This window comes from Leptinotarsa decemlineata, unplaced genomic scaffold (genome assembly GCF_025532065.1).
Source record: "Leptinotarsa decemlineata unplaced genomic scaffold, Ldec_3_MD MMD2_tig00003798_RagTag_RagTag, whole genome shotgun sequence".
NCBI lineage: Eukaryota > Metazoa > Arthropoda > Insecta > Coleoptera > Chrysomelidae > Leptinotarsa > Leptinotarsa decemlineata.
Window position 1 is genome coordinate 1,862,362 of NW_027412596.1, and position 28,000 is coordinate 1,890,361.

Below are 28,000 nucleotides of genomic sequence, written 5' to 3' on the forward strand. Positions count from 1 at the left end.
GAGAACTAGGGCAAGTGTCTTACATCGAAACATTGATGTCTATCAGTGAGGATGACAGAGTACCATGTAAGTGAAATTTTTACTTTTCATTTAGTATATTGTTTGAGAATCCTGTGAATCATATGTAATTCAATTCCATAACGAATATTTGTAATACAAACTGAGTAGAGAAAAGTATTTTTGTATAATTCATATGAAAGTATTTGTTTTTTTTCTTTCGTGTAATTCAATGTTTATATGAAAGTAGGTGTTTCAGAAGGGTTTTTTCTTCCAGTTGGTATGTGAAAGTTACTTCTTTGCATGATTTACACATCTATGTATGTTGTTTAAAAAATATGTTGCTGTATTGTATTGAGTTACTTATTTTGCAATTGATTGCTTTCTTCCTTTCTTTGGAAGATTCCCACTTTTTTTGTATTAAGACGGAGTAGTAGTATTGAGTTGTAATATCCACAAATAATAAATAGTGAAATCATCTAAAGGATATGCGGTTGGTTACCTCGTTGACAGGCAGATGGAGCGATGAAAAACCTGTTGTTTGTTGTCCACTTCAGCTTAGTTTGAGGAATGATACTCTGAAGGAATTCGATTTTCAATGATAGACACTACCATACACTGACGAGTGGCCAAACAACCCAAAATCGGTCTGCAAGTGTGTTCCAATAATTGAAAATCTATTGCGGCAATTGTATCGCTAACAGCACATGCAGGAATAACTTCAGTGAAGAATCCTGCATTGACACCTGTCGGATATAATACAACGTCGTTCGTGGTATTAGCCAGGGGAGTAGTTGCTCTCTGATAGATCTCAGTTCATCAACCTACCGTGTAGGGAAGTGAGACTGGCCTGAACAAATTATTCCTTTAGATATGTGTTTAAAATATGTTTTTTCCGTTAACCAGCTATCGCACCCCTACGAACGACAACCCTCAGAAGTTGAAACTTGTGTGAGTGGACTAACGAGGTCTTACCTTTTAACGAGTGATTCCCAGTCTTCAAATATACCACTGACTATATGTGAAAAATAAATAGTGGTATGGTTTGGTAATTTAAAACAGAGAAAGGTTCCGAGTTGCTACGACCGGAAATCTGAATGACAAAGTAGATAACATATTGGAACACACAAATCCTTATTTGTAGGCACCGATAATAAAAATTGATTCTGGACCGATTCTATTTTATTTATATGTACAGAATAATGAGACCACACAGTTGATGTATATTTTAGAATCGATTCAATATAGGCAAGATATACCGTTTTCAGCGAGGTTATGTTCGGGGCAATATAATTACTACTAATAAAATCCAGTAGTTGTAGAGACTAACTAATTATAGAATTCATATGAGAAGTATAGGTTAGAGTTTTGTCAAATAAAAGCCAGCTCATGAGCCTCTCATTTGAACAAAATATTCAATATAGTGATACACACGTTTACATACTAGAATGTTTGAAATACAAACTGAGTAGAGAAAAGTATCTTCTGTATAATTCAGTGTTCATATAGAAGTATTTGTTTCGAAAAAAAAAATTCTTTCGTGTAATTCAATGTTTATATGAAAGTAGCTGTTTCAGGAGGATTTTCTTTCAGTTTGTGTCTGAAAGTTACTTCTTTGCATGATCTACACATCCATGTATAGAGTTACTTATTTTAAAATTGATTACTTCCTTCCTTTCCTTGGAAGATTCCCTCATTCCCTTGTTTTTTGTATCAAGATGGAGTAGTAGAAAGCCAAAAACTTTCTTTCCCAAAAAAAGCATCAGAAACTGTTGATATACATTCAATTTGTCCTATCTGCTGATAACCAATAAGTATCTGTAGTTAGTTCTATTGAAACACATAGGGGTCCACACTTAACTGAAAAGAGACAGATAGAACCACCTTACAAAAGAGAACATGTCATCTTTATCCCCCACTTTCCATAGATAAGACAAAGAAGGAAAATATGTATTGCTAAAAGTCTAGGCTCTAAAGTTTTATGACTTTGAACATCATATTTTTCTACTGAATTGATGTGTTTGGTTTTCACTTACTAATCCTGAAAAATGAGAAATTAAACTTTCTACGTTTTTTACCACTTTTATTTGTAACTCACGTTATTGCAGTTTCGTCCTATATGGACGTCCTATAAGAACGAAACTGCAGTAACATTAGTTACACTAGAAAGTTTCATTTCTCATGATGATCTTGTACCACATAGTAACGGCTACGTCCATCAATTTACTTACTAATCCGTTTGGTAAAGTCTGCTGATGCAAATTGAGATATTGAAAATGTTGATTGTACCCTGTAGATGGAAATACTCTCATTCGTGGCGCCAATGTGAATAAGAAGCTACTGTCGTCTCCATAAAATTTCGGACTCAACTCCCAGTTTGCTGGCGCAAATCCACCAAACATGTATCCATTCTTATCCTCTACTATCAAAACTGAAGGTCCTTGATTGACTATTCTTCCTGAAAGAAGTGAATTGAGTATTGAGAATGAGTTTATTGATACTGTAAAAATTAAGTTTTTTTCGTCTTCAAATGTTACAAATATTATATTCAAAATTTATAAACACAATTTTTACAATTTGGTATAATCTACTATCTACAAATTTGATATTAACTATCGATAAATAAATAATTATTTCAATAAATATTCCATGTGGGAATTAAGGAAACCTTTCAAAAATTTTAAATTCAGAATGATGCAAAAGTATCTGCCTGTTAAAACTTTTGTTAAATCTCTGTAGTTTTATATTTCCATTATTGACATCATACTGATATTCTAAAAATTTAAATGTACTGAAGTCATATGTAGAGGTCTATGCATCTTGCAAATGAAGGGAAAAGTTTCTAGGGATTGATACAAAAATAAACATTAAAATCAAGTGTTACTAGGAAAGTTCATATTTCAGATTTTAACAGAAGTTCCCATTCTCGATTTTATAATTCGAAGAAATAAAATAATAAAAATAACGAAATATATATATATCATTAAATTCAACTTTAGATAAAACGTAAATTTATGAAATAGTAGATTAATTGTTTTATATTTAATTCAACCCTACGTTTTGGTTAATAAATATTTAATCTATTTTATTGTAATTATGATATTGCACAAAATATATAACACTAATTGTAACAAAACGTTTGGTACCTAATACCAAAACAAGAAAATTTCAAGAATAAGAAAGAATGAATTATTTTTCTTATTCCTAAAACCATTTGTATCTTATTTATTCAGGCTTTTGTGACTATATTATTTGAAATTAATTACAGGGGATGCACTTCCCCGGCCCAGGAATTATAAATATCCTGAACAAACTCAGAACTGGAGCCCGCCAAAAGGACCTGTGAAAAAGAAGGTGGTGAGTTATGAAAAGATCAAATGGACTGTTAACTTGTTTCAAACATATATGTCGCTGGGAAAAGATGGCATGTATCTAGTGAAGCTGCAAAAAGGACCAGAACTTGGAGACTGATTAGGGCCACCGACATACCCCTGGGAAAATTGAAAAGGATTCGGCGAAGGCCTTAAGATCATTTGATTTAAAAACATCAGAAAAATTACTTAACAGACATATTAGGAACATAGCATTGGCTAAGAGACCACTAGACCGAGACCAATATGAGTACAGGTCACGCATTTCAACAAAAACGGCATTATGTCGTTTCTGTTGACATATCGGAAAAATCAGTATGTGCTTACAAGAACAAGGAAGTACTTGGGGAGGCGCATGCAGTAGGCCCTGAATATTATAACAAATTGGACCAAGGAAGAAGGGCCGAATATAAGCCGCATTCACCAAGAGAACCAAGACAGAAGGCCTCTAAACCTTTAAGGTGAACAGATACAGCTGTAGGAGGCGGTAAAATAGTTGGTAATTATAGTAGATCCCAAGCTGACCTTGAACCAACATCTGAACAGAGTTAAAAATAGGTGGAGGTAGCAATGATGCTGGGGAAGTCAGAGTCGCACAGGCACCGCTCTGAGAGCGCCTTAAGGATTTTTCTGTCCTGTAGTACTTGTGTTTTGTCCTTAAAAACAAAAAAAAATGGGCCTATTCAGACTGGAAAACCCACCGACCTATATGGGATGGGTCAAAACAGAAATTTGGGAATATGTGAAGGAACTAACATCCAACATGTTCTCAGACCATATGTCGCAACAAACTACGCCGTTGAAGTCTTAGAATTCGAATATTGGAGAATGAACAGTTATCCTGGCATAAACACCACGGGTCAATAACCGATCATACCAAAATCTTAGGTATGTAACCAGATTGGAAAACGGGCCTAAAAGAAACAAAGTGTTCTGGGAAAACACACCTGGGAAAACACACCTGGGAAAACCTTTATAAAGGGACCGTCCGAAAAAAGAACCGGAGAACAGCTTCAACAAAGCAGCAATCGTCTCAGAATAATTACAGGGGTACTCACAGGACATTGTTCATTAAGTGGATTCCTGAACAAAATAGGGTTGTACAACAGAGACCACAAAGCTTGTGCAATAAAATCCAAAACTTGCTGTGAGGAGATCATCAAAGAGAAATATTTTCCCGATTCGAAGATGACAGATGATTTGTTCATAACTGAAGATTTTTCTCTGCTGAAGCAAATTATATCCGACAAGTGCACTATTATCGAGGAAAAGGAAACTCTTAATAACATTATTGAATGAGAAAATAAGTTTTCTAGAAAAAAAGTTACAAAACTACGAAAATAATACCAAATCTATTACAAATAAACAAATGATATAGGACAAAGACTCGAAACAAATCGCAAGTGAAATTCTGACAGTTCAAACAATGTAGAAATGTAACGATATCATTAATTTAGGAGGCGATTTTCGAAACGGTGCAGGTGCAGTTTTCTACCATCCTGAATCAAGTCTTACTGGAAATGACAATTCAAACTGGCAAACGGTCCAATGGATAACATCTCTCAAGCGCAAGATTGGTCAGTCAGAAGATGATAGTAAATTCAAAGGGGCTAAACCCAGAATTTGGATGTATATTCATAGAGTAGACGAAGAAGTTACCGAAGAAGATATCAAATCATTTCTGAAGATAAAAACAGATGACAATAAAGATCCCTTCCTGGTGAAATTTGTCAAAAACGAAAATAAATTTAAATCTTTCATGGTAGCAAGTACCTACATAAAAAATCAAGAGACTTGAGGACAGATAATGATTATTTGAGTATATCTCACATAAATACACAATGCCCATCAAATAAATTACTGAAAATTTACTCATTTCTAGTTGATTACGATTTCGATATCCTGTGTGTCAATACACTGGCAATCGAAAAATAATCTAAAAACTATCATTATTCCTGCAGAAAACAATGGGCGCATGGAGGGATCGCAATTTATCTAAAACGAACAACGAAAGCAACATATTTAGATGTTTCTGCATTTTGCGAGAAGCTACATGCTGAATTTTGTGGTTTGAATTAGTAGATTCAAAATTATTCATCATAACCCTGCATAGACCCAGTGGCTCAGTTGTTGACATTTTGTTCATCGTGACAGCAAAGTCATATTTTTTTATATAATATTTAATAACGACTTCAAAATTAAAATTAACTCTTTACCTACAAATTAATTATTATGTCTTGTAAATTCTTATGGATTAGTATATACAATTGATGATTATATCAGAATTTCTATTCGAAAATCGAGTTGTTTGGACAATATTCTTACTAATTTTTGCTCAAGCCTTTACAAATCTGGGATCCTGGACCCCTGCCTCTCAGATCCTGTTGGTCAATTTATAATAATTTGATGTAATTCCCAATAATTCAGTAAATCACACTTACAGTAGGAATATTACAAACTCTGGACTGAAATTATTCAATGAAGAATTATCTCAAATAAATTGGAATGATTTAAATTTTAATTCTGATGTTGACCTTATAGCTTCCTTTTTGATCTAATGTTTTTATGGGCTAATAGAGAAAATATTTCCACTAAAAAAGAACAAATTTAATAAAACGAGACAGTTTGTGCCTTGGTTCAACAACGATCTGAGATCACAAAGGAACACACTGGTGAGTTTAAAAACTGTATGTGATTCTACCAAAACCCCACGGGACAACATATTTAAGCGTTACAAAAAACACTATGAAAAATAGTTAATTTTAAGTAAAAAAACAGATTATGATAAGTATATCTCAGATGCTGAAAATAAGGAACAATTCTAAGTGTAAACGCGACGTTGATTACGTTCAATTTTTTCCAACGGGACCGAAGATATAATTAAATCTTTACCACATATACCCACAACATTTTCGAGTTACAGACATTTTTCCCCTCCGTCTTCCTCTTTTTTCATGCTGCCTGTAACAATTTCTGATGTCAGAGAAGCTATATTATCTCTGAAAAACTTCAGTTGCCTAGATATCCATGAACTTAGTAGCAGAATATTAAAAGGAACTATCGATACAATTGCTGAGCCTCTAACAAACCTAATTAATCAAATCTTTGAAACTGGTAAATTTACAGATATTTTCAAATACTCCAAAATTATTCCACTTTTCAAAAAAGGGAATAGAGACGAAACTGATAATTATAGACCCTTTCTGTCATCTGTATCTTTTCGAGATTGATTGAAATTATCTTAAAACAAATGTTATCCAAGTATTTCGAAGACAACAAGTTTTTTAGTACTGAACAATTTGGTTTTCGTACAAATCACTCAACGGCAAGTGCAATAATGAGTCTTGAAAGAGGTAATCATATGGGCATTACTCTCTGCGATTTGTCTGAAGCTTTCGATTGTGTCTCCCATGAAATCCTTCTTGAAAAACTCAGCTACTATGGAATCAGAGGTATCACTCTCACACTTATTAAATAGTATTCGACAAATCGTTTCCAAGCTGTAATATTCAAAAACAGATTGTCCAGCTTTAGAGACGTTGGTGTCCTATACGATTCGGTCCTGGGCCCACTGTTGTTTGTAATCTACATATTTTAATATCTTCCTTCCTTCTTGTTCCCAAACGAAAGTGTTCTATATGCAGATGACACTATGCTAATTTATTCCAATGAGGAATATGATTCCCTAGAAACCATATCGGAAGAAATCAGTCGTTCATAGCTAACAAACTGAAATCAAATAACAATAAATCACAAACCTTGATAATCTCTACCAGGAAACCCATGGCAGAGAATGAAAATGTGAAGCTTCAAAATTTTTTTCGGATGATAAGCTAATCTGGACAATAAGCACATCAGGCAACTAAATTTGAAACTGTGGCATTCTCTTTTCAGTATGTGATAACTCAGACATTGCACAAATATAAGCACCCTGAGATCACTTTATTTTTCTTGAAATGTGAAATGTGTAAAGCAAGTTTTAACTATGCTCAGGAAATCATAACTTTTTAATAATTTTTCAATTATTCAAATAATTGATTATATGATTGTTGACTTATACTCAAGTTCGTGTTTGTGATGTCCATTATGTCTGGAATAACATATTAATGTATTATTCTATTTATGTTATTGATATATTTACCTGCTAAAGCAGGTTATAAAGATCATTGTCGTCCTCTTTTTATTCAACTCGACATTATTCCACTTCCAACACTCTATGTCTACAAAGTGTTACTGGAGATCCATGAAAAATGTTGACAAATATGAAAGACATGATGAAAATCATGCATATGAAACGAGATCCGCAAGTTTATTGAACCTGTCTAGACATAATCTGACTATCAGTCAAAGAAATTCACTGAACTTAAATCTTTATAATCATCTTTATTCATCTGTGTCACTCAACCTCACTAAATTTAAATTTATTATCAAAAGCTTTCTCCTCCAACAATGTTTCTATAATATAGAGGAATATATTGAAATGGCGGGATCTTTAAGTTACGAAAAGCCTCATTAAATCAACTAACCTACGAATTTCACTAGTTCGGACTTCCATTGTCTACTATATAAAATGATATGAAATCCCTGAAACAACTAAAAAAGAAGAATTAAAAATGAGATAACTGAAAATAATAATTATATTAACCAAAATAAACCTGAAATGAAATAATAGTGAAATAAAATACAAGTGAAAATAGAACAATTGAATAAATAAAAATAAAGAAATGGAAAAAGAAAGAAAATAAAAAGTGAAGAGATTCCAAGTCACGTTAGTTCACGACGTTTCGATTGTTAGTATCTACAATCGTCTTCGGGTGATGACTGGACTGATTCCTCCGAGAGATGACTATTTATAGGTCGTTCGAGTACTTTCACTTATCCCCGCTTTCCATTTTCCGCTTCACTGGTTCCGTGGCCAACTCCCGCCAAAACGGTCATCTCCCACGGAACCAGTGAAGCGGAAAATGGAAAGCGGGGATAAGTGAAAGTACTCGAACGACTTATAAATAGTCATCTCTCGGAGGAATCAGTCCAGTCATCACCCGAAGACGATTGTAGATACTAACAATCGAAACGTCGTCAACTAACGTGACTTGGAATCTCTTCACTTTTTATTTTTATTTTCTTTCTTTTTCCATTTCTTTATTTTTATTTTTTCAATTGTTCTATTTTTACTTGTATTTTATTTCACTATTATTTCATTTCAGGTTTATTTTGGTTAATATAATTATTATTTTCAGCTATCTCATTTTTTATTCTTCTTTTTTAGTTGTTTCACGGATTTCATATCATTTTATATAGTAGACAATGGAAGTCCGAACTAGTGAAATTCATCATGAAACATTGTCAATCACCTTCAAACCAACTAACCTACATTTTAATTTTAGCAACATATTTAAAAGATTTTAAATTTAGAAATCACACATTAAAAGGTAAAACCTCGTTAGTCCTTAGCTCGCACAAGTTTCTCAAATTCTGAGAGTTGTCGTTCGTATGGGGGCGACAGCTGATTAACGGAAAAACAGATTTTAAACAGACAGACAGATTTAAACTTATATTCTTTATTTATTTTTCATAGTAGATGAATTTTATCTCTGATCAAGGATTTCTGTATTTGTGACTTGCCTTAAATGTACAACTGTACGTAAAATGGTCAAGTAAAGTAATCTACTCTACTCTATTTTCACAAAAAACCTTTTCACTACTATTTCACCATTTTTTAACTGTGACTTGTCACAAATGTATTTTGTGTACAAGAGGCAAACAATATATGGACAACTCGAATTGTGTCCAGAAGAATATGACATACAGCCAGCAAGAGACTTGTACAGAGTAGTACAGGAAACAAGATCGTTTGAAAGGGTCTCATGAAAAAGATGAGGGAAAAGCTCAACAAGTCCTTGATGATGCAGTGTTTTCCTGAGACCTAAAGGAAACGGATATCAGACGGTTCTCAGGAAGCGAAAAAAGAATTACAGCAAGAACTTGTATATATAAGGTATAGATCAGTACTAAAAATAAGATTGATATTGATATTGAAATGTTCACGTTTGTTTCGGGATTACAAAATATTAACACAGATTTTTATTGAAATTTTTCCAAAATTTTGATTGTTTTATAATAACATGGACAAAATGTATCCATTCTTTCTGGCACCCATGCTTATGGTTGAATATATTCACAGAAATGACAAAATTTGATTAAAAAGTCCAAGGACTCTTTCACGACCCCACAACCACAATTTAACAATACATCATATGAGAAAAATATTTTTAGCATTTACTTACCTATGAGTGTTGAAAAAGACTCTCCATGAATTTCAGAACTGAAAAGGAATCTCCATTCCAACTGATACTGCTGAGGAAGATGCGCATTTATGAACACAATCTGATTCAAATCAAGAAGACTTGGGTAAGAAGGAATCAGATCCAATCCTCGACAAAATGGAACTAAGCTACGATCTTTCTCTTTTTCATTGACGTGAACCTGTTCATCGACAGGCACTGATCCTAAAATAAATAAGATACATGACAGAGGCCCAATGAGTTGAAAATTGTATGACCTAACTTGAAACATGAATTCTAGATTAAAGCTTCATTATTGGGATTTCAATTTATACATGCAGCAGATCTCAGGGTTTAGGGATTGTGTGTTGACTGATTAAAAAACGATGTACTTGTGTAGGTATTCTTTTTTTTCATCCAATACGGACCTATTTGATTCATCTTTGGAAAAATAATCAGCCTGTCACAGCCTAGTGTAAGCTGTTAACAGGTTTTTCGGTTTATATATATATATATATATATATATATATATATATATATATATATATATATATATATATATATATATATATATATATATATATATATATGTTTAATATACTTTTTTCCGTTAACCAGCTTACCTTTTAACGTGTGATTCCTAACACGGGTTGGATGATAGCAAGTAAAAAAATCCAGCGTTCAGCCTGCGGCTTGAACCATCGACTCCCACATCGGCCGATTGATTGAGTGAACAAAGCACCCACGTCGAACCGGCCGGCTACCGACCGACTATAGTTGCAAAAATATTTCTCCGAAGACATTGACAATGAAGGGAAGCTTTTGATATTTTATAAAAATCACGACTTGAAATATGGAAGTAGTTTGAAAACTCCAACACCATCATGTTAGCACTGAAAGTTTTCGACAAAAACATAGGCAAAAATTTTAAAAAATCTTTGAAAAAAAAATTTATCAAGAATATATAAAAATATCTTCACAAATGGTATACAACAAATGCGATTTGTTGTAATTATAGGGAATATATCTTTAATTAGTTTGAAGGTGGTTGACAATGTTTTGTGGTGTATTTCATCAGTTCGGACTTCCATTGTCTAATATAATATAAATTGATTTCAAATCCCTGAAAAAAATTAAAAAGATTAATCTAAAATAAAAATTTTATTAAAAAAAAACTGAAATTACAAATAAATAACATACAAACAACAACCAAAAAAAATTGAAATGTTAATAAAAGCTGAAAATTAAAAAATATTATTAAGAAAAATTGAAAAATAAATATTAAAAGATTCCAAACCAAATTACTTATTCCTCTGAGATCCATAAGTCCAGTTAGCACCCGAAGATGATTGTGAATACTAACAATCGAAACGTCGTGACGTAACTTGGTTTGGAATCTTTTAAATTTTATTTTTCAATTTTTGTTAATAGTATTTTTTAATTTTCAGCTTTTAATAATATTTCAATTTTTAATTTTTTTGGTTGTTGCGTGTATGTTATTTCTTTGTAATTTCAGTTTTTTGTTTAATAAAATTGTTATTTTCGGTTAATCTTTTCAATTTTTTTCAGGGATTTCAAATCAATTTATATTATATTAGACAATGGAAGTCCGAACTGAAGAAATATATCTTTAATTTAGATAGATAGATAGATAGATACATTTATTTCAACAGAGTATTTTATAATCATTCACAGGAGTGGCAGAAAATTTTTGTCTGAGAAATACGTCAAAAGGAAAATTGTAAAGATATCAAATATGTGTACATATAAATCTAAAAATGAAGCATTCAAAATGAATTGCTTCAAGTTTCAAACACGATTACAAACATATTAAAATGTGCGTCATATTGCGCATGATTACTGAAAGTAGAGATAATTTCTATAAATACATAGCGCAATTTTGAATAAAATTTTGTTTCATAAATTTCCACAGGCCAGAAAATATTCATCAGTATTGTAGGGCTCCAGATTACATAAGAATTTTCTTACAGACTTCAGAAATCTGTTAGCAACGACAATATCTTTTATGTTTTTCGGAAGATTATTATAAAATTTCATTCCAGCGTAGATAGTGCTACGTTCATATAGGGATTTTGCATGGATGGGATATGAGAAGTCTTTTTTTTGTCTTGTCTCGTAAATATGCGTTTTGCGATGTATGTCAAAATGGCCTGGATGATTGATAATAAATTTTATCGATTCATATATATAGATTGCTGACACAGTAAGTAGTTTGTTGATTTTAAAGGCTCCTCTGCAGGAATCTCTTGTATTTATATTAAAGATTATTCTGATAATTTTTTTTTGACATAGGAAAACTCTATTAAACCCATGACATGAGCCCCAGATGATTATCCCTTGTCTCATAGCGGAGTAAAAATTCGCATAATATACTGCAACTAGTGCTTCAAGATCAACATTTTTTTTTAGAACTCTCATGGCGTATGTTACCGAGGATAGTTTATTGCAAAGGTTATCTATATGACTACTCCAACTTAAAGTGTCATCAATGTATATGCCTAGAAACTTCACTGAAGTATTACAAATGATTTTTTGATTGTGCATAATTATGTTTTGTGGTGTTTCTATACTGTTATTGACTTTGAACATGATACAATTTGTTTTTCCATCGTTCAGAACTAACTTATTCTCTAAAAAATAATCTTTGAATTGTTCTATTATTTTGCTACCTTTTTTTATAATATCAGGTAAGTTCGCACCTGTTAATAGAAGATTGGTATCATCAGCATAATTGATCATGTGAGCAGTGTTTATATCTGCTATAACCTCATTAATATCGTTGATAAATATAATAAATAATATTGGACCGAGAATACTACCCTGTGGGACACCCATAGACACATCTAAAGCATCAGATCTTGCCGTTTTGTCTTTTTGATTCAGTTCTACTATTTGCTTTCTATTTTTCAAGTATGAATTGAACCAGTCGTACGATTTTCCACGAATTCCATATTTATAGAGTTTCCATAATAAAATGTCATGATCTATGCAATCGAAGGCTTTAGATAAATCCATGAAAACTCCACATGATAGATCTCCTTTGTCCATTGCTTCTAGGACTTCATTGCTGAGATACATCAAAGCAGTTTCAATTGACTTATTTTTCAGATAGTCATGCTGATTATTAGAAAACAGTTTGTAAAAAATTTGACTAATCGATTTACCATTGCTATTTCAAAAATTTTTGATATACATGTTAAAAGACTGATTGGCCTGAAGTTGGAAATGTCCGACTTATCCCCTTTTTTGTGAAGTGGTTTCACTATCGCTATCTTCAGTTCATCCGGAAAAACTCCTTCCTCAAAAGATTTATTGATCAGGAAGGTCAGAATACATACAATCTCATGAGCACAGCTTTTCAGTAAGTGTATGGGTACTTCATCAATACCTGTGCTTCTCTTGTTCTTCATTTTGTTTATTATTGAGAGTATCTCATTTTCTGTGACAGGGTTCAAGAACAGAGTGTTGCTGTAAAAAGCTGTAGATCTTTCAAAGCCACTCACCTTACCAATATCCTTCTGTGTAGACAAGAGTTTAGGAGCAGATTCGATGAAGTATTTGTTGAAGCTATTGGCTACCTCGCATGGATTATCGTATTCAAATTGTACGGTTTGGGATGCACCTGTCACTTCTCTAATAATTTGCCACATCGTTTTGGATTTATTATCCGACTCAAAAATTTTATTTTTATAATAGTCATATTTTGCAGATTCCAAGTGATTGATGTACTTTCTCTTTATCTCCTTATATGCATTTTTATAATCAGGATCAATTTTAGAAATGGATTGATAAAAGACAAGTTGGTTTTTCATTTGTGTAATCTCAGGTGAATTGAAAACTTTACTTTCAATACGTTTCTGGTGTTTATGCGTTTTTGGAAAGTGTTGATCAAAGTAAAAATTGAAAGTTTTACTGAAATTTGAGAAAGCTTCTTTTGTATCTTTCGCACTGTATACGTTTGTCCAGTTTTCGGAAATTAGGTTTGTACAAAATTCACTTATTGATTGGGAATTATAATATCGTCTCTGAACTTTTGTTGCTGATTGGGTTTTGTTTAAGTCACATAACAACACTTGCGCTGAGTGATCAGATATACCTGTTTCAATAACTATCCCTTTTTTATCACCTTCGAGATTCGTAATTATGTTATCTAGGCAGGAACTGGAATGGGAGGTAACCCTTGTCGGTTTGTTGATGGTTAAAATGGAATTATAAGTAGCTAACAGATTTATGAAATCTTTACAGGTATTGCTTGTAAGAGAAAGGGTGTCTATGTTAAAATCACCTGCTATAAAATAAATACAGTTTTTTCTATATAAAATATCTAACATGGTCTGAAATTTAGTTATAAACAATTTAACTTCACTTGATGGGGACCTGTAGATGCAAACTACATTGAACTTAATTTCATCAATTTTACAGGCTGCACTGGAGCACTCAAAAACATAGTTTTCAGCTAAGGCGTTCACTTCGTCGATTGGACTGCTAGCGATCTCCTTGGATACATATACAGCTGAGCCTCCGTGTTGGCCTTCTCTTCTACAATAGCTAGAGACTTGAATGTAATCTTTGAAATTGTAATTCTTGATATTATGTTGTGATTGCCAGTGTTCTGTAATGCACACTACAGGACAATTCAGATCTTCAATGACCTTATGCATCATGTTGATGCAATTTCCCAAAGACTGAACATTTTGATGCATTAGAAATTCTTTTACATGGGAATTTTTTGTGACTGATTTCCTTCTAAAAAAGTAACAGGCTGGTGTGGATTTCTGTTTTTTGTATTTTGGTTCTCAAACGAACTCAAACGTTCAAATATTGCAACAATTTTCAAGTTTTATGAAAACTAGATAGTCATCAAAAAATGTAAAATTATTAAACATAACTGAACAATCCATCATTAATGAAACGGGAATATTATTATTTCTTGCAGATGAATATAGATTTTTTATTATTTGTTCATGTAATAAATACAACTTCTGACTCCAATACAGCATGGTTTCCGGTGTAGTAAATCAACTCAAAGTGCCCTACTATCTTTGTATTATGACTCAGGCACGTGTCCCGCTGTAGTTTTTATGTGACTTGACCAGAGCTTTTGACTGTGTTAACCATGCCACGCTATTAAACATTTTGGATCGTTATGGAATAAGGGGAATTCACATTCATGGGTTTCATTTTTTATCAGCAACACAATGCAATATGCTTATTTGTTTTCAACATTAGAAATGAGGTCGGCCCAATAGGGAGTACCCCAGAGATCTGTACTTGGGCCACTCTTATTTCTATTATATATCAACAATAGAAAAATACCATATTTTGCAATTACTGCCTATGCAGATGATACAACTCGGAATGCTATGTTTGATTCCAATCTTGTTAACTTTATATTTCTAAATTCATTAGTTCCTTAAAATAATAGCATTTGTTTCAGATGGCGCCACAGTACGAGCTATTTTCATGGCAAAAACATCAAGAACGAGCGTCAAAGTACTAGATGGCGTGCGAAATGGCATCAAACGAGTTTATCACAGCCACTGTGTTACCATCCTTTTATCTTTATACTATGATATATCTGAATAGAGCATGCGATATTCTTACATAACTGGAAAAATCTCCTATTACAATGATTGAATCTGCAGTTAATTCAATTGCAATGAAGAATAAGAATGCAAGTGATTTCTATCGCAATAAAGAATTAGACCATTTGTTGTGGTCTATTTGCCGCGTCCATTATTGAGTTAAGTAGGAAACTTGAGGGGTTTCGATTGTTGGGTTCATGTCGAGCATGACCAAGATACCACAAAACACTCGGAACGTGCGCACATATTCCTAAAGTCCTGGAACCAGTTTTACAAGTACAATAATATCCTAATATGGGCTCGTTTGGTTCATCATGTGTTTTTTGTAGCAATTTTCGTTCCAGCTGAGCATTGGCACCTGTTATTGAAACTGGGGTGTGAAAGCTGTTAATGAGTGCACCAGCGATTTGATATGAATCGCTAAGATTGTAGACGTGTGGCATTTCGATCGTTTTAGCAAAAAAATTAAACATACTTTTCAAATGTCCATTCTCTAAACTCATTGAAATGGACATCACTAATCAGCTCTCATCATTCTTGTGGAGTCAGAGACTGTTATCCAGAAATCAACATGGATTCTGTAAAAATATGAGCACAGAATCTGCTCTGTGTGACTTTCAAAAATGTCTTGTAGGCAATCTTGATAAGGGAAAATATGCTCTGGGTCTTTTCATTGACTTTTCAAGAGCTTTCGACTTAGTCAATCATAGGCTTTTATGTAGTATGTTAGAATCGTATGGAGTTAGGGGGATACCGCTAAAATGATTTGAATCATATTTAAATGGCAGACGTCAGGTTGTTAGACTGAATGGAGTTCTGAGTAGTTACCGTGAAATAAATCGAGGTGTACCTCAAGGATCTGTATTGGGACCTTTATTGTTCAATATATTTGTAAATGATATAATCCGTCTGATGGAAAGAAACCACGATAGAAAAATAGTGTGTTATGCAGACGATACCAATTTACTAATTTTTAAAAAAAACAGACATGCTACTGAGTAAAACTGAGAAGATTTATGAAGATATCATTCGTTGGTCTGAAAAGAATTGTCTGTTACTGAATCATAACAAAACAGTCACAGTATTTTTTGGGCGCTCCAAAGAAAGATCACCTGTGTTATTCAAAAATACAGAAAAACAAATAACTTATAGTGATGAGGTGAAACTTTTGGGAGTAATTTTCGACAAACATATGCAATGGGCAAGTCATAGAAGTATTGTCTAATAAACTGAGAAGTAGTTGCTACAGCATAAAGTATATGAAAGACCACTGCAGCAAAAATGTACAGTGCATTGTAATGTGCAATGTACAGCTTACGCTGTACTTTGCACATTTTCACTCCCACATGAAGTATGGTATACTGAATTGGGGAAATAGTGCCGGTATGAATCGGATCTTCATTCTTCAAAAATACGCAATTCGAATTATGGAAAGTATTGATATGAGAACCACTTGTCGTCAATACTTTATAACTTTTGGTGTATTAACAGTTTACAGTTATTATATATATATATATATATATATATACTGGAAGCTTGCACTTATATCTATATAAGAATAAAAATAAGTTTGCAATAGATAACAATCATCGCACATCTCAGTATCAAAGAAATTTTTATTGTATTGGTTGAAAGCTCTATAATATTCTTGATGATCATATAAAATCATCCCCCAATGTTCACATTTTTAAATCAAGACTGAAAAAGATCCTACTTAGTAAGTGTTGTTGTTCCATAGACGATTTCTTTTTATGATAATCGTTTTATTTTTAAACTATATAATTGATTTTTTATATATATATATATATATATATGTACATATATGTAAATTTGTATTGTTGACATGTCTTTGCTCAATGTAATGATGTACCTAACTGAAATATTGACGTTATTCATCATTTATGTAACCTTTGTGCATTCAAATGATAAAATGAAGGAATATTATTATTATTATTATTGCTTCATGTATCCATGTAGTTGTCGTCACTAATTAAGATTTATTTGCTTCCTCAGTGGAAAGCCGTTGCTGCCCTCGTGGAACAATCGCTGGCATTTCATATTGTATGCCAAGATTATTCAGTAAGGATATGGCATCTCGATAACTCCGATCCACAACAAAAATTTCACCTTCATTAAACCATCCCCTTATGTCTTCCTAAAAACACTTTATTGTGAGATTTTCACTAAACAATTTTACAAAAACGCAACACGTGTTTCGCCATACTTGTCTTCACAAGAGTGAAGACACGCCCGAAGAAGCCATTGTATGGCGAGACACGTGTTGCGTTTTTGTGAAATTGTTTAGTGAAAATCTCACAATAAAGTGTTTTCAGAATATGTTAGTTATGGATTTTCATCAGGTATCGGCCGATTCCATCATATAGCTAAATATTGTTTTACAGGTATACTATTGGATTTCAGCAAATCCAATCAGTGATATGAAAAAAGGTAAGTATTTTAATTTTGCTATTTGGCATGTTTTACAAGTTTTTGTGTAGTCACGTTTTTCCATATAAATCTAGCTTTAATTTTGTAATAGGTTTTATAATATCCATCATGACCTCCTGAAGGAGCATAGTTGTGATACAATATTAGAATTTCGTTTATCATTTGCTTGCTTTTAATTTGATATCTGCCATCTTGAACTTTTTCCAAATTGTGAGTAACCAAATTACACCAAGAAAAGTATTGAATATTGTTGGGAGTTTCAATACGTAATCTTGATATGGAATCTTTCAGTTCTTTTCCATTTTTATGATTGACCTCCATATCGAAACTTCTCAAAAATATTTGCCATCTTGCTAATCTATCTCTCAGATCTCCAGTGGATAAGAGTTGGGTTAAGGCACGGTGATCGGTGTTACAGAATAATTCATTTCACATTTTGAAAATCTCTTCCAATAACTAGTTTGGCTTCCAGGTCTCCCTTATCTACACTGCTTCTATCATAATTGATCAGAAATATTTTGTTTTCTGGATCCCTACATTTTTACAATAAGTGTTTATTATTTCACCATAGCAATAAAAATATATAAAAAGAGGTGTACAGAGTGTTCATATACTACACCCAGTATTTGTGATCTTTATTTGATTACGATATTTACGTTTGTAGCAGGTCATTTTCAACAAGTTCAGTAAGTACTTACTGGTACGTATGCTTATATTACTTACACAGATTCAGTAAAAAATTTGTAAAACCAGGTAATATTCTTATGTTTTACCATTCCCAATTTAAAACTCACAAATATAAATAAAATTCATAGTTTAAAATTCACAATTTGAAATTCACATTTAAATTCGCAATAAAATTTACAGTTAAAATTATCACTTAATGAATCAATCAATCAACCATATATTTCATTCAAAGACCCTATTGGGTAAAGAACATGTCAATGACAATGAACAATAAAGGAGTTCTTATCCTAAAAAAGAAACCTATAGTTTTACAATCAATATGCACAATCACAAATATATAAAAACATACACTAATTCACTATTGTTTCATATCAAAATACTCAGCGAGGTCGTAAAACAAATTAATTTGTAAATATTTTTTCATGACGCTTCGGAATCTGGATAGTGTGGTCTCATTTCTAATATTTCCTGGCAATTTATTGCAAGCCTTTATATCCATGGAAATTGGTCCCTTTGACACCAGATCAAGATTGTCAAGTGTGGGATAGATATTGCTGCTAGCTGTAGTTTGATATGGGTGTACATCATTATATCTCGGAAATGTATTTCTGGTTCTGTAGATATAACATATCCCCATAGCTCCCCATAGCATTATGCCATACATCAAATTTGACTGAATGGGAGTGAGAATTCCTGTGTCAACAGCATGTAAGGTAATGAGTCGTGTAGATTCATAAAAAAAAATAACCATGAGAATTAGTCTAGCTCGGTTAGCGATACGCACATCGAGATACAGTATTTTTGTTCTGGTGACAAAAAATTGTTTTTTTTAGATTCATATTACGCCTGAGGTTCCAAATTCTACTTATAAAATTAAGTTTTGTTTGAAGGAAAATATATACCACGGCGTCACTCACAGAAATCTTTGCAATTTCTGTTGCAGTTGACAGTTGGATATGTTAAAAAAAAAATTAAAATACATAAGGTAATAGTTATTAGGAAAAACAAGCAACCACAATCTCTTTGCACCTATTCAATGAAAATAAAATGTCATATCCATGATAATTTTCAATTATCTCATTCTATATGCAGATGCTCCTAACAGAACATATTGCAGTTGAAAAAGAGGGGCCATTTTACGTTATGAGACGGTAGCCTTTCGGGTTGACGTGGGTGCTTTGCTCCACTCACTCAATCGACCGCTGTGTGAACCGGTGGTTCAAGCCGCGAGGCCGGACGATCGATTTTCACTTCTTATCGTCCAACCTGTGCTAGGAATCACACGTTAAAAGGTGAGACCTCGTTAGTTCATAGCTCGCACAAGTTTCGACTTTTGAGAGTTGATGTTCGTAGGGAACACAGCCGGTTAACAGAAAAACAGATTTCAAACAGATTTTTATTGGCTACAACTTGCTGTCGAATTTATTGCAAACTCAATTGGTGGATTTGAATTTTTGACATTTGTCATATGTATTGTTACGTTTTCCCAATGAGTATAAGCTGATAGGGTAACCTCTGGAAGAGTCTCGAAGCGACGTGACGCGAAGCGCAAGTCGAGTTGATTGCGAAGCGCTAGTCGAGTTGATCGAGAAGCGCGAGTCGAGTTGATCGAAATTTTCAGGGAAAATCGAGTGGTATGAGCCTTATCAAAATTGTTTATAAATTAACGTATTCAAAAAACACTTTGTGAGATTTTCGCTAAACGGTTTTACAAAAACGCAACACGTGTTTCGCCATACAATGCCTTCTTCGGGCATGTTTATAAATATAATTATCAAGTAATTTTAAAGACAAATTTCAATGTATTACCTGATTTCTCACTGCTGGTCACCCCTGACTTCTCCTTGTGACTAATACTAAAAAGGTACATTGAAACAAATAGTAGCAACTGCCCAAGTAGAGTTGAACCCTGGAGCCACACTTCAAGGCATCTTCTTGTTATAGTCTCCCCAGTTGCCAGTTCGTGGATAAGGTTTTCAGCTAAGCGTTGTATATTTTGAGGTAAGGTAAAACACCCCCGAGAGAACCAGCTCTTGTATTGTTTTGTATTACACAATTTTTGTATTTTCATATAGGAGGCAACTATACTTTCTACATACTGCAAGACAAAGTTCACTAAAGGTTATGGAATAATTCGTTTTTCTGGCATGTGCTAGCTTTTAAAGAATTATTAAGTAAACTTATGTATTTCTGTCTTCTGATCACAAACTTAAAGTCAAAACGTGCTGGCTAGTTTCCTTTCGTAGATATGGGTTCCTGAAAGTTGAGAAATCAACTATTTCAGGAACTTACTTGTTGGTAATAAAAATGACACCTTCTTTTTACGATCGTTTGACAAGGACATTTATTCACTGACCATTTATTTAACAAAAAACTCAGCTCCTGGCGAAACAAATATTGTCAGAAAAGAGGAGGAAAACCGGATAAAATATTGAGATTTTCTCTTCGAACTCCGCAGACTCTATCCAGATCACTCTGTCATGGTTATTCTGATTATTGGAGTCCTTGGTGGAATGATGCCCTCTCTACTCTTGAATCTTGGTCATTGGTTGATAATGCTGGCGCGCCCTCCCGAATGTATCGGGGCTTCAGGGGATATGGCCTGACCAGCGCACACTAAGGTGAAAAAAAAAATAGCCCTAAGAGTGCTATAGTAAAGTGCTATTTATAGTAAATCAAACAATTTTGACAAACACTCAAGAATCTGTCAGATTTCTTGGGGTGTATTTGGATGAATTTCTGAGTTTTAAAATCCACTGTGAAAAACTAGTAAACAAATTGAATTCCTTGAATTTCCTTCTTTTGAATCTTTGAGATTTTCTCAATAAGGCACAGTTACTGGCATTTTACTACGCCCAAATTGATTCAAGGCTGAGGTATAATATATGTCTCTGGGGAAATTCCACCTCGGCATCGGATGTTTTCATTAGCCAAAAACGCATATTGCGTACTTTGGCACATATTTCATTTAGGGACTCGTGTAAAACTATTTTCAAAATGTGCGGAATATTACCTCTCCCATGCATTTACATTTTTGAAATGGCTGTTTATGTTTTTAAAAGTAGACCATATTTCGAATTGAATGAAGATGTTCATGGTTATGACACTCGTAGTAAACAATTAATGTCCATTCCATTTGCGAAAGTGAATATTGCATATTTTGCTCCCAATTACATGGGGCCACGAATCTTTAACACACTCCCAGATACCATAAAACAACATAAAAATGTGATACATTTCAAAAAAGACTTGAAACAATTTTTATTAGACAAATGTTTTTATTCACTTTCTGAATTTTTAACACAAAATTAAAATCATTGCATGTGCCTGTCTTATCTTGTATCTGTATTTTATATATATTTATATTTTTTAACAGAACCCTTAGATTTAGTCTGGACAATTCCCATACATGTAACTGTCGACGGGAAATAAAGATTTATTATTATTATTATTATTATTATTATTATATTACCATCTACGGCACTTTTATGGTATTGACGAGACACCGGTGTTGCCCTACGCTCCGGGGGATATTTAATCCGTTGTGGGGAACGAGAAGCGCCGAATTTGTTGGAACTATTCGTTCCCCACCCTCAGGCTCATACAAGCTAATAAGCCTGATGTAGTCCTTCTCGACCAACAGAGCAAAACGATATTTGTCGTGGAGTTTTCAGCTCCTGGCGAGACGAATATCGTCAGAAAAGAGGAGGAAAAACGGATAAAATATCGAGATTTTCTCTTCGAACTCCGCAGACTCTATCCAGATCACTCTGTCAAGATGGTTGTTCTGATTATTGGAGTCCTTGGTGGAATGATGTCCTCTCTACTCTAGAATCTTGAAATCATACCGGCTTGCCGCACTAAGGCAAAAATCTTAGCCGCACAAATGCAGAAGGCTGTTATTCTTGGCTCACTGCGCTTGTTCAGGGCACATGATTCTCGGACCCAATGATCACTTACCCCACGGTGTGGAGAGTGGTCATTGGTTGATAATGCTGGCGCGCCCTCCCGATTGTATCGGGGCTTCGGGGGATAGGGCCTGACCAGCGCACACTACGGTGAAAAACAAATAGTATTAGTCTTTAGAAACACACAGTTTTTAGACACGTCAATATAATTTCCAAAATAAGTTTGAGAAGATAAGATTCATCAATACAGTTTCTAAAAAATGCTTGTAGATACATTAGATCTACAAAAAAATACAAGTTAATAACATAAAATTCCAATCTTATAAAAATTGACACAAATGTAAAGCCATGAGTATTTCACAAATTATAAATCACATAACTGACATCTATTAAAGTTGAGTACAAGTTCAGGAGGTGACCACAAAAGTGTCTCTTTCTTCTTGAATAACATCAAAAAAGTGATCAATTTCATATAATGGATGTTTGGTTAATATTTTCTTCAATAAGTTTTTGAATCTTCTAAATGGCAAGTTACAAAATTCGACAGATAAGGCATCACCTTGTGTATTAGAACTTTCCGTTTGTTTTGGTAAGCAAATTGTTATTTTTGTGGGCAGTATTAATCCCCTTTTTGCTAGTTGTTGGTATTATGTCCTCATTTTTTTCGTCCATTGTTTTTAATATTAAGTCAGAATATTGGTTTTGTGAATTGAATTTTCCTCCTTTTTTGTTGCATCTTGTCAATTTAGCCTCAACAGGAATTTTTTTCATTTAGTAGTGGAATTAACTATTTTTTATCTTTGATGAGTATCCATGTCAAATATGATTTATAATAATAATAATAATAAATCGACTTTATTCATCAAAAATAAATTAGATAAACAGGCGGATTATCAGCATAAGCTGTTTTTCAAATCAAATTTACAAAAGTATACAATAAAAAACTATAATAATAACAAGTATATTATTATAGAAGATAAATTAACCAATACAATAATAAACACAATAATAAAAGCTTGATAAAAATGAATAATGAGGGTTATGCAAAAATCGACATACAGAGCACCAATTACCAGGATTTAAGAAGTTTCAAGCGTTTTTTAAATGTCATTATCGTGTAAAGTCTGAAGTCACTGGGCAACTTATTATACAGTTTAGCGGAAATATAGGAAAAACTACGAGTAAAAAGTGCCGTGTTGTGTTTGGGAATGACCAAGACAGAGCCATTTCAAGTATAATAGTTGTTAGTCTGGGAAAAACTAACAAGTCTATTATATAAATAATCAGGTTTATTTGTTAATAGTAATTTATGTGTATTTGTGAGGATATGTAGAGTGCGTAGTGTTTCAAGCCTTAACCATCCGGAGTCATCCAACCTACTAATGATGTGATCAAATTTACGTATACTGAAGGAAAATCTCAAACAAGAGTTTTGAATTTTTTGGAGGCGAAGAGAGTCGTATTGAGTAAGTGCAGGTCCATATATGCAATCGCAATATGATAATTTAGAAAAAATTAAAGTTTCGCAAAGCTTAACTTTGAGTTGTGTAGAAAGAATATCTCTATTGGGAAAAATTTGTCTGAGAATGTTATAAGACGTTTCACAAAGATGACTGATATGTTTAGAAAATCTCAAATCGGAGTCAATCCACAAACCCAAGTTTTTGCATTCAGAAGTGAAAGGCAAGGCAACATCATTTATGTGGATCTTGATGAGGTTGGAAATCAGGCTCATTTTAGATTTGGACCCAAATAACATATATGATGATTTTTTAGCATTCAATTTCAAGTTATGTGCGCACGAGATGTTATACAGTGAATTGAGATCTCTATTTATCAGTTCTTCTTCATTCGAAGTGAGATACTGTCCGAACCTACAGCGTTGCTTCTGATTTTATTTAAAAACTTCTGTACAGTATGTTCGTCAACGGAAGAGAACCTGAAAGAATCTGCAGTGTTCTTAGTTTGGTACTTTTCAAGAAGCGATGATTGAAATTGTGTTTTGTCAGGGAGGGTAATATTGCAAAAGAACTGATTGTTTTTATCTAGATTTTTCAGGTTAGGTGGTAGTTCAGGGTTTGACTTCTGACGCAAGATGTCTAAATTAAGTAATGTGCTCCGCGTTGCCTTGGCATTTTTCTTCAAAAGAACAAATTGAAGATACGCTTTTTTCTCTCGACGAATAGCAGATGTCGTATAGTTCCTCAGTTCTTTATAGCTATCCCATGCTACAATGGTTTCAGTTTGCTTATATTATTTAAGCATTGATATCCGCCTAGTCGAGCACAAGCGGAGTTACCAACCGGAACAGACTGAGAAGTCTGCAATCGCTGACCGTACACTGTCCAACAGGGAACACAAGATCCTTTTCGAAAATACCGAGAGGCTAGCAACGAAGGCGCCAAAACGAAGCCATAACACCCAAATCACGCGGGAAATATGCGCAAACCCGCCATTACAGAAAAATCAGTACTATAAATGACATGACAGAAATGATAGCTTCAGGTTCAGTTGATACGTCAAAAATAGTACTTCGACCACGGCACTGAAGATGACTGCCGTAGTTGCAGTTGAAACGTTTGGAGATTGTAACTAAAGAAGACCCCGGCAAAACCTGGAAACCAACCAAAACATTTCTATTTTGTTTATATGGATCTCATAGGCAACCACATACATGAGCAATACTCCAATATCTATCTAACCACCAAGGAATAATAAAGGGCTCTTATGGAATTGACATTAGTGAATTCTCTTATGGTCCTGCACACAAAGCATTTTATTTGTCGTCCTATTGATAACCTGCTCATAATAGGCATCTGTTCTTTAACAATATTAATCAACATTCCTATGGAACAAGAAGAAATGACTTCCTGCTCCCTATACATAGGTTAACCATAACAGAAAAAACTCCTCATTACATGTCAATGAAGCTGTACAATAAATTGCCTAATCAAATCAAAGATTTGAGGAGCATAAAGAAATCTAAGAAAGAAATAAAAAAATATTTAATAGATTTAGAACCATATAGTGTTAGTGCCTATTTAGACTAAACCGAATTATAGAAATGTATATATTTTTTTTTTGGCATTATTTCATTCTATGTTGTCTGTGTACAAGCTGTAATAGTCGGCATATTTTTGAAATAAAGATTATTATTATCATTATTACTATTAATGAGGATGAAATCAATCTTGGTGTCAAAAAGAACACCAAGGTCCCGAACAATGTTTGCCCTTGTGAGAAGTTTGATCATCAATGTTGACCAAATTGAATATGTTCAAGTGATGATAAAAAGACATAGAATTGAATTTATTTACATTCAGCTCCATATAGTATTTGAAGCACCATTCGACAATTGAGGTGAGGTTCTTTTGAACATTCTCACAGTGTTGTTTAATGATAACACAGCTAAAGATTTCAAGATCATCTGCAAGATTAAGATATTAATCAAGAAGGGGCCTAGGTGGCTTCCTTGTAGCACTCCTGACGTAATGTACATCTCCTCAGATCTGAAACTCTTGACTTTCACATACCAATTTCTATCTTCAAGTTTCCTGAGCAATACTTTATGATTAACTGTGTCGTATGCCTTGGAAAAGTCTGTATAAATTACATCCACTTGGTACTTTTGTTCCAAGGTATTCAGCACAAATTGAGTTAACGTTAGCAAATTTGTAGTTCTTGATTTACCCAGAAAAAACTGTGCTGCTCTTGTATAATAAGTTGGTTCAACGGATTTTTTATTTGATCACAGGTCAAATTCTCTAAAAATTTTGGAATTGCACTTAGAATTGTGATCGGTCTATAATTTTGTGTATTTGCTTTATCCCGACTTGAATATTGGGGTGATAAAACTAGATTTTCAAGAACGTGGAAATTGCCCTGAGTTCAGTGATGCAGTAAATAGTAGGAACAAAGGTTTTGTCAAGGTAAATCTACATTTCTTCAATAATAAAGAGGCTATTCCGTCAGGTCCCTGATCTATGTTCGGATAAAATTGATATAATTCATTCAATGCGGTTTCCAAGTTGACGTTACAGATATTCATATTGATAGTTTTTTTGTACTTCGATTCTAATAAATAAGCATCAGCAGGAAATCTAATGAGCATTAGCGGAAAATCTCTTGAATACACATCTGCAGTTGCACAATGATCCAGATATAATTCCTGACGAGAGCTGGATGAAAGATAAACCCCTCTGATAATTAGTTAATTGCCGTAAGCATATACGTTGACAGAAAATTGTTCCACATTATCTTTGTTGATATCTATGAAGTTTTTGGAAAAATGCTTCTTCACCACTACAAGAACGCCTCCGCCGCGAAATTTTTGAAGCGTTATTATCGACCGATCTTTCCTATATATATATTGTATTGAAATGAACCAATTTTCTCAACATGGATATTTTCATAGAGCCAGATTTTAGTTCTAATAGAATAGAATAGAACTTTATTGCGCCCATAAAAAATACAAATATTTTGGACAAGTCACCTATTACATTGCACAGTTACATAAAAAAGCTGTAAATGTAACAATAAAATTTAATGTAGAGTATAAAATGCATTTTAAAAATTCTTAACGTATAAAGAAACAGGAATAAAAAGGGGAAAAGATGCACTAGGTATCTCCAAGCGAATCCTTAAGAGTAACATTGAACTCACTCAGAGTATACAGGCTCATTTTAGTGAGAAGTTTTTTCACTGTATTTCTGAAAAGTCTGAGTGGCAGATGTTTGATTTTTTCAAGAAGTAAATACCTCCAATACTTTGGTAGTATATGCGCAATATGTTCAATTCATTCTGAGAGCTACCTGTAGTTATTGAAAGGTCAGATTGTTTTCTCCTTTTTCCTTCCTATTATTGCCAATTATTGCCAAAGTTGGATTCAATGTCACTGATGAATATATTAAAAAGAAAGGGACCAAAATGAGGTTCTTGAGGGATTTTAGGTGTAGTCATAAATGTTTTTGAAATTAAACTACCGATTTTGACACTTTCAGTATGGTTTGACAAATAGCTCTGAAACCATTTTAAAATATTTCCAGTGATTCCTATTTCATTTGAGACAAGGGTGAATGAAATGTTGTATTTATTTGCTGGAATAAACAAACATATACTTTTTCTAGGGTAAAAATAAGTAGAAATCTTAAAATGTAGCAACATAATTTTCATTTCTTGACTTTGACTTTCAACGATATTGCAACAATAAAAAAATTTTACTGAAGTGATATTTTTTCCTGAAATAGTACATTTTTCAATAATTTCAACTTTTAAGTGACCCCATCGTTGAAAGTAGACCTGGCATCAAGTTTTGTCTTCAGACTCATGATCAGTAAACAGAAATACATAAGACTCAAGTCCAATTAAAAACGAGCGAGCTGGAAAAATTGATACTCACTGTTTGATACTATTACATGTAGGATTTGAAATGAAGTCTTAAATAAAATATTTCAAGAATGATTACAGAACTAACCTCTTTAACCAAAGTATAGGGAATGTCACTACCCTCACTCTCTGGCTTTCCGAGAGACATTAACAATACTTTCATTTTCTCATCCACTGTGCCCCTGGTACAAAAAACAAACAGTTCGGCAAATCTCTCCAAATCCACTGTATTTTGTCTTTGATCTCCTATTCCAAACAAGTAATTATTAAGGTATTGAAGTAGTCTTGCATCCATTTGGGAACCCCATATTTTC

General features: G+C 33.4%; 1 protein-coding gene across 2 annotated transcripts in view; it reads right to left on the reverse strand.

Annotated features, from left to right (window-relative positions):
* The window catches only part of LOC111514492 (MTOR-associated protein MEAK7), a 36,351-nt gene that overhangs the window by 7,914 nt on the left and 437 nt on the right, over window positions 1-28,000 (reverse strand). The window contains exons 2-5 of one of the 2 annotated variants that reach the window (XM_074178447.1): window positions 27,775-27,999; window positions 20,203-20,491; window positions 9,656-9,877; window positions 2,229-2,455 (exon numbers count right to left, since the gene is read on the reverse strand). In XM_074178447.1, the coding sequence (XP_074034548.1) occupies window positions 2,229-2,455; window positions 9,656-9,877; window positions 20,203-20,491; window positions 27,775-27,999 (963 nt within the window). The remainder of the gene's footprint in view (window positions 1-2,228; window positions 2,456-9,655; window positions 9,878-20,202; window positions 20,492-27,774; window position 28,000) is intronic. The other variant, XM_074178448.1, reaches the window with a different exon arrangement.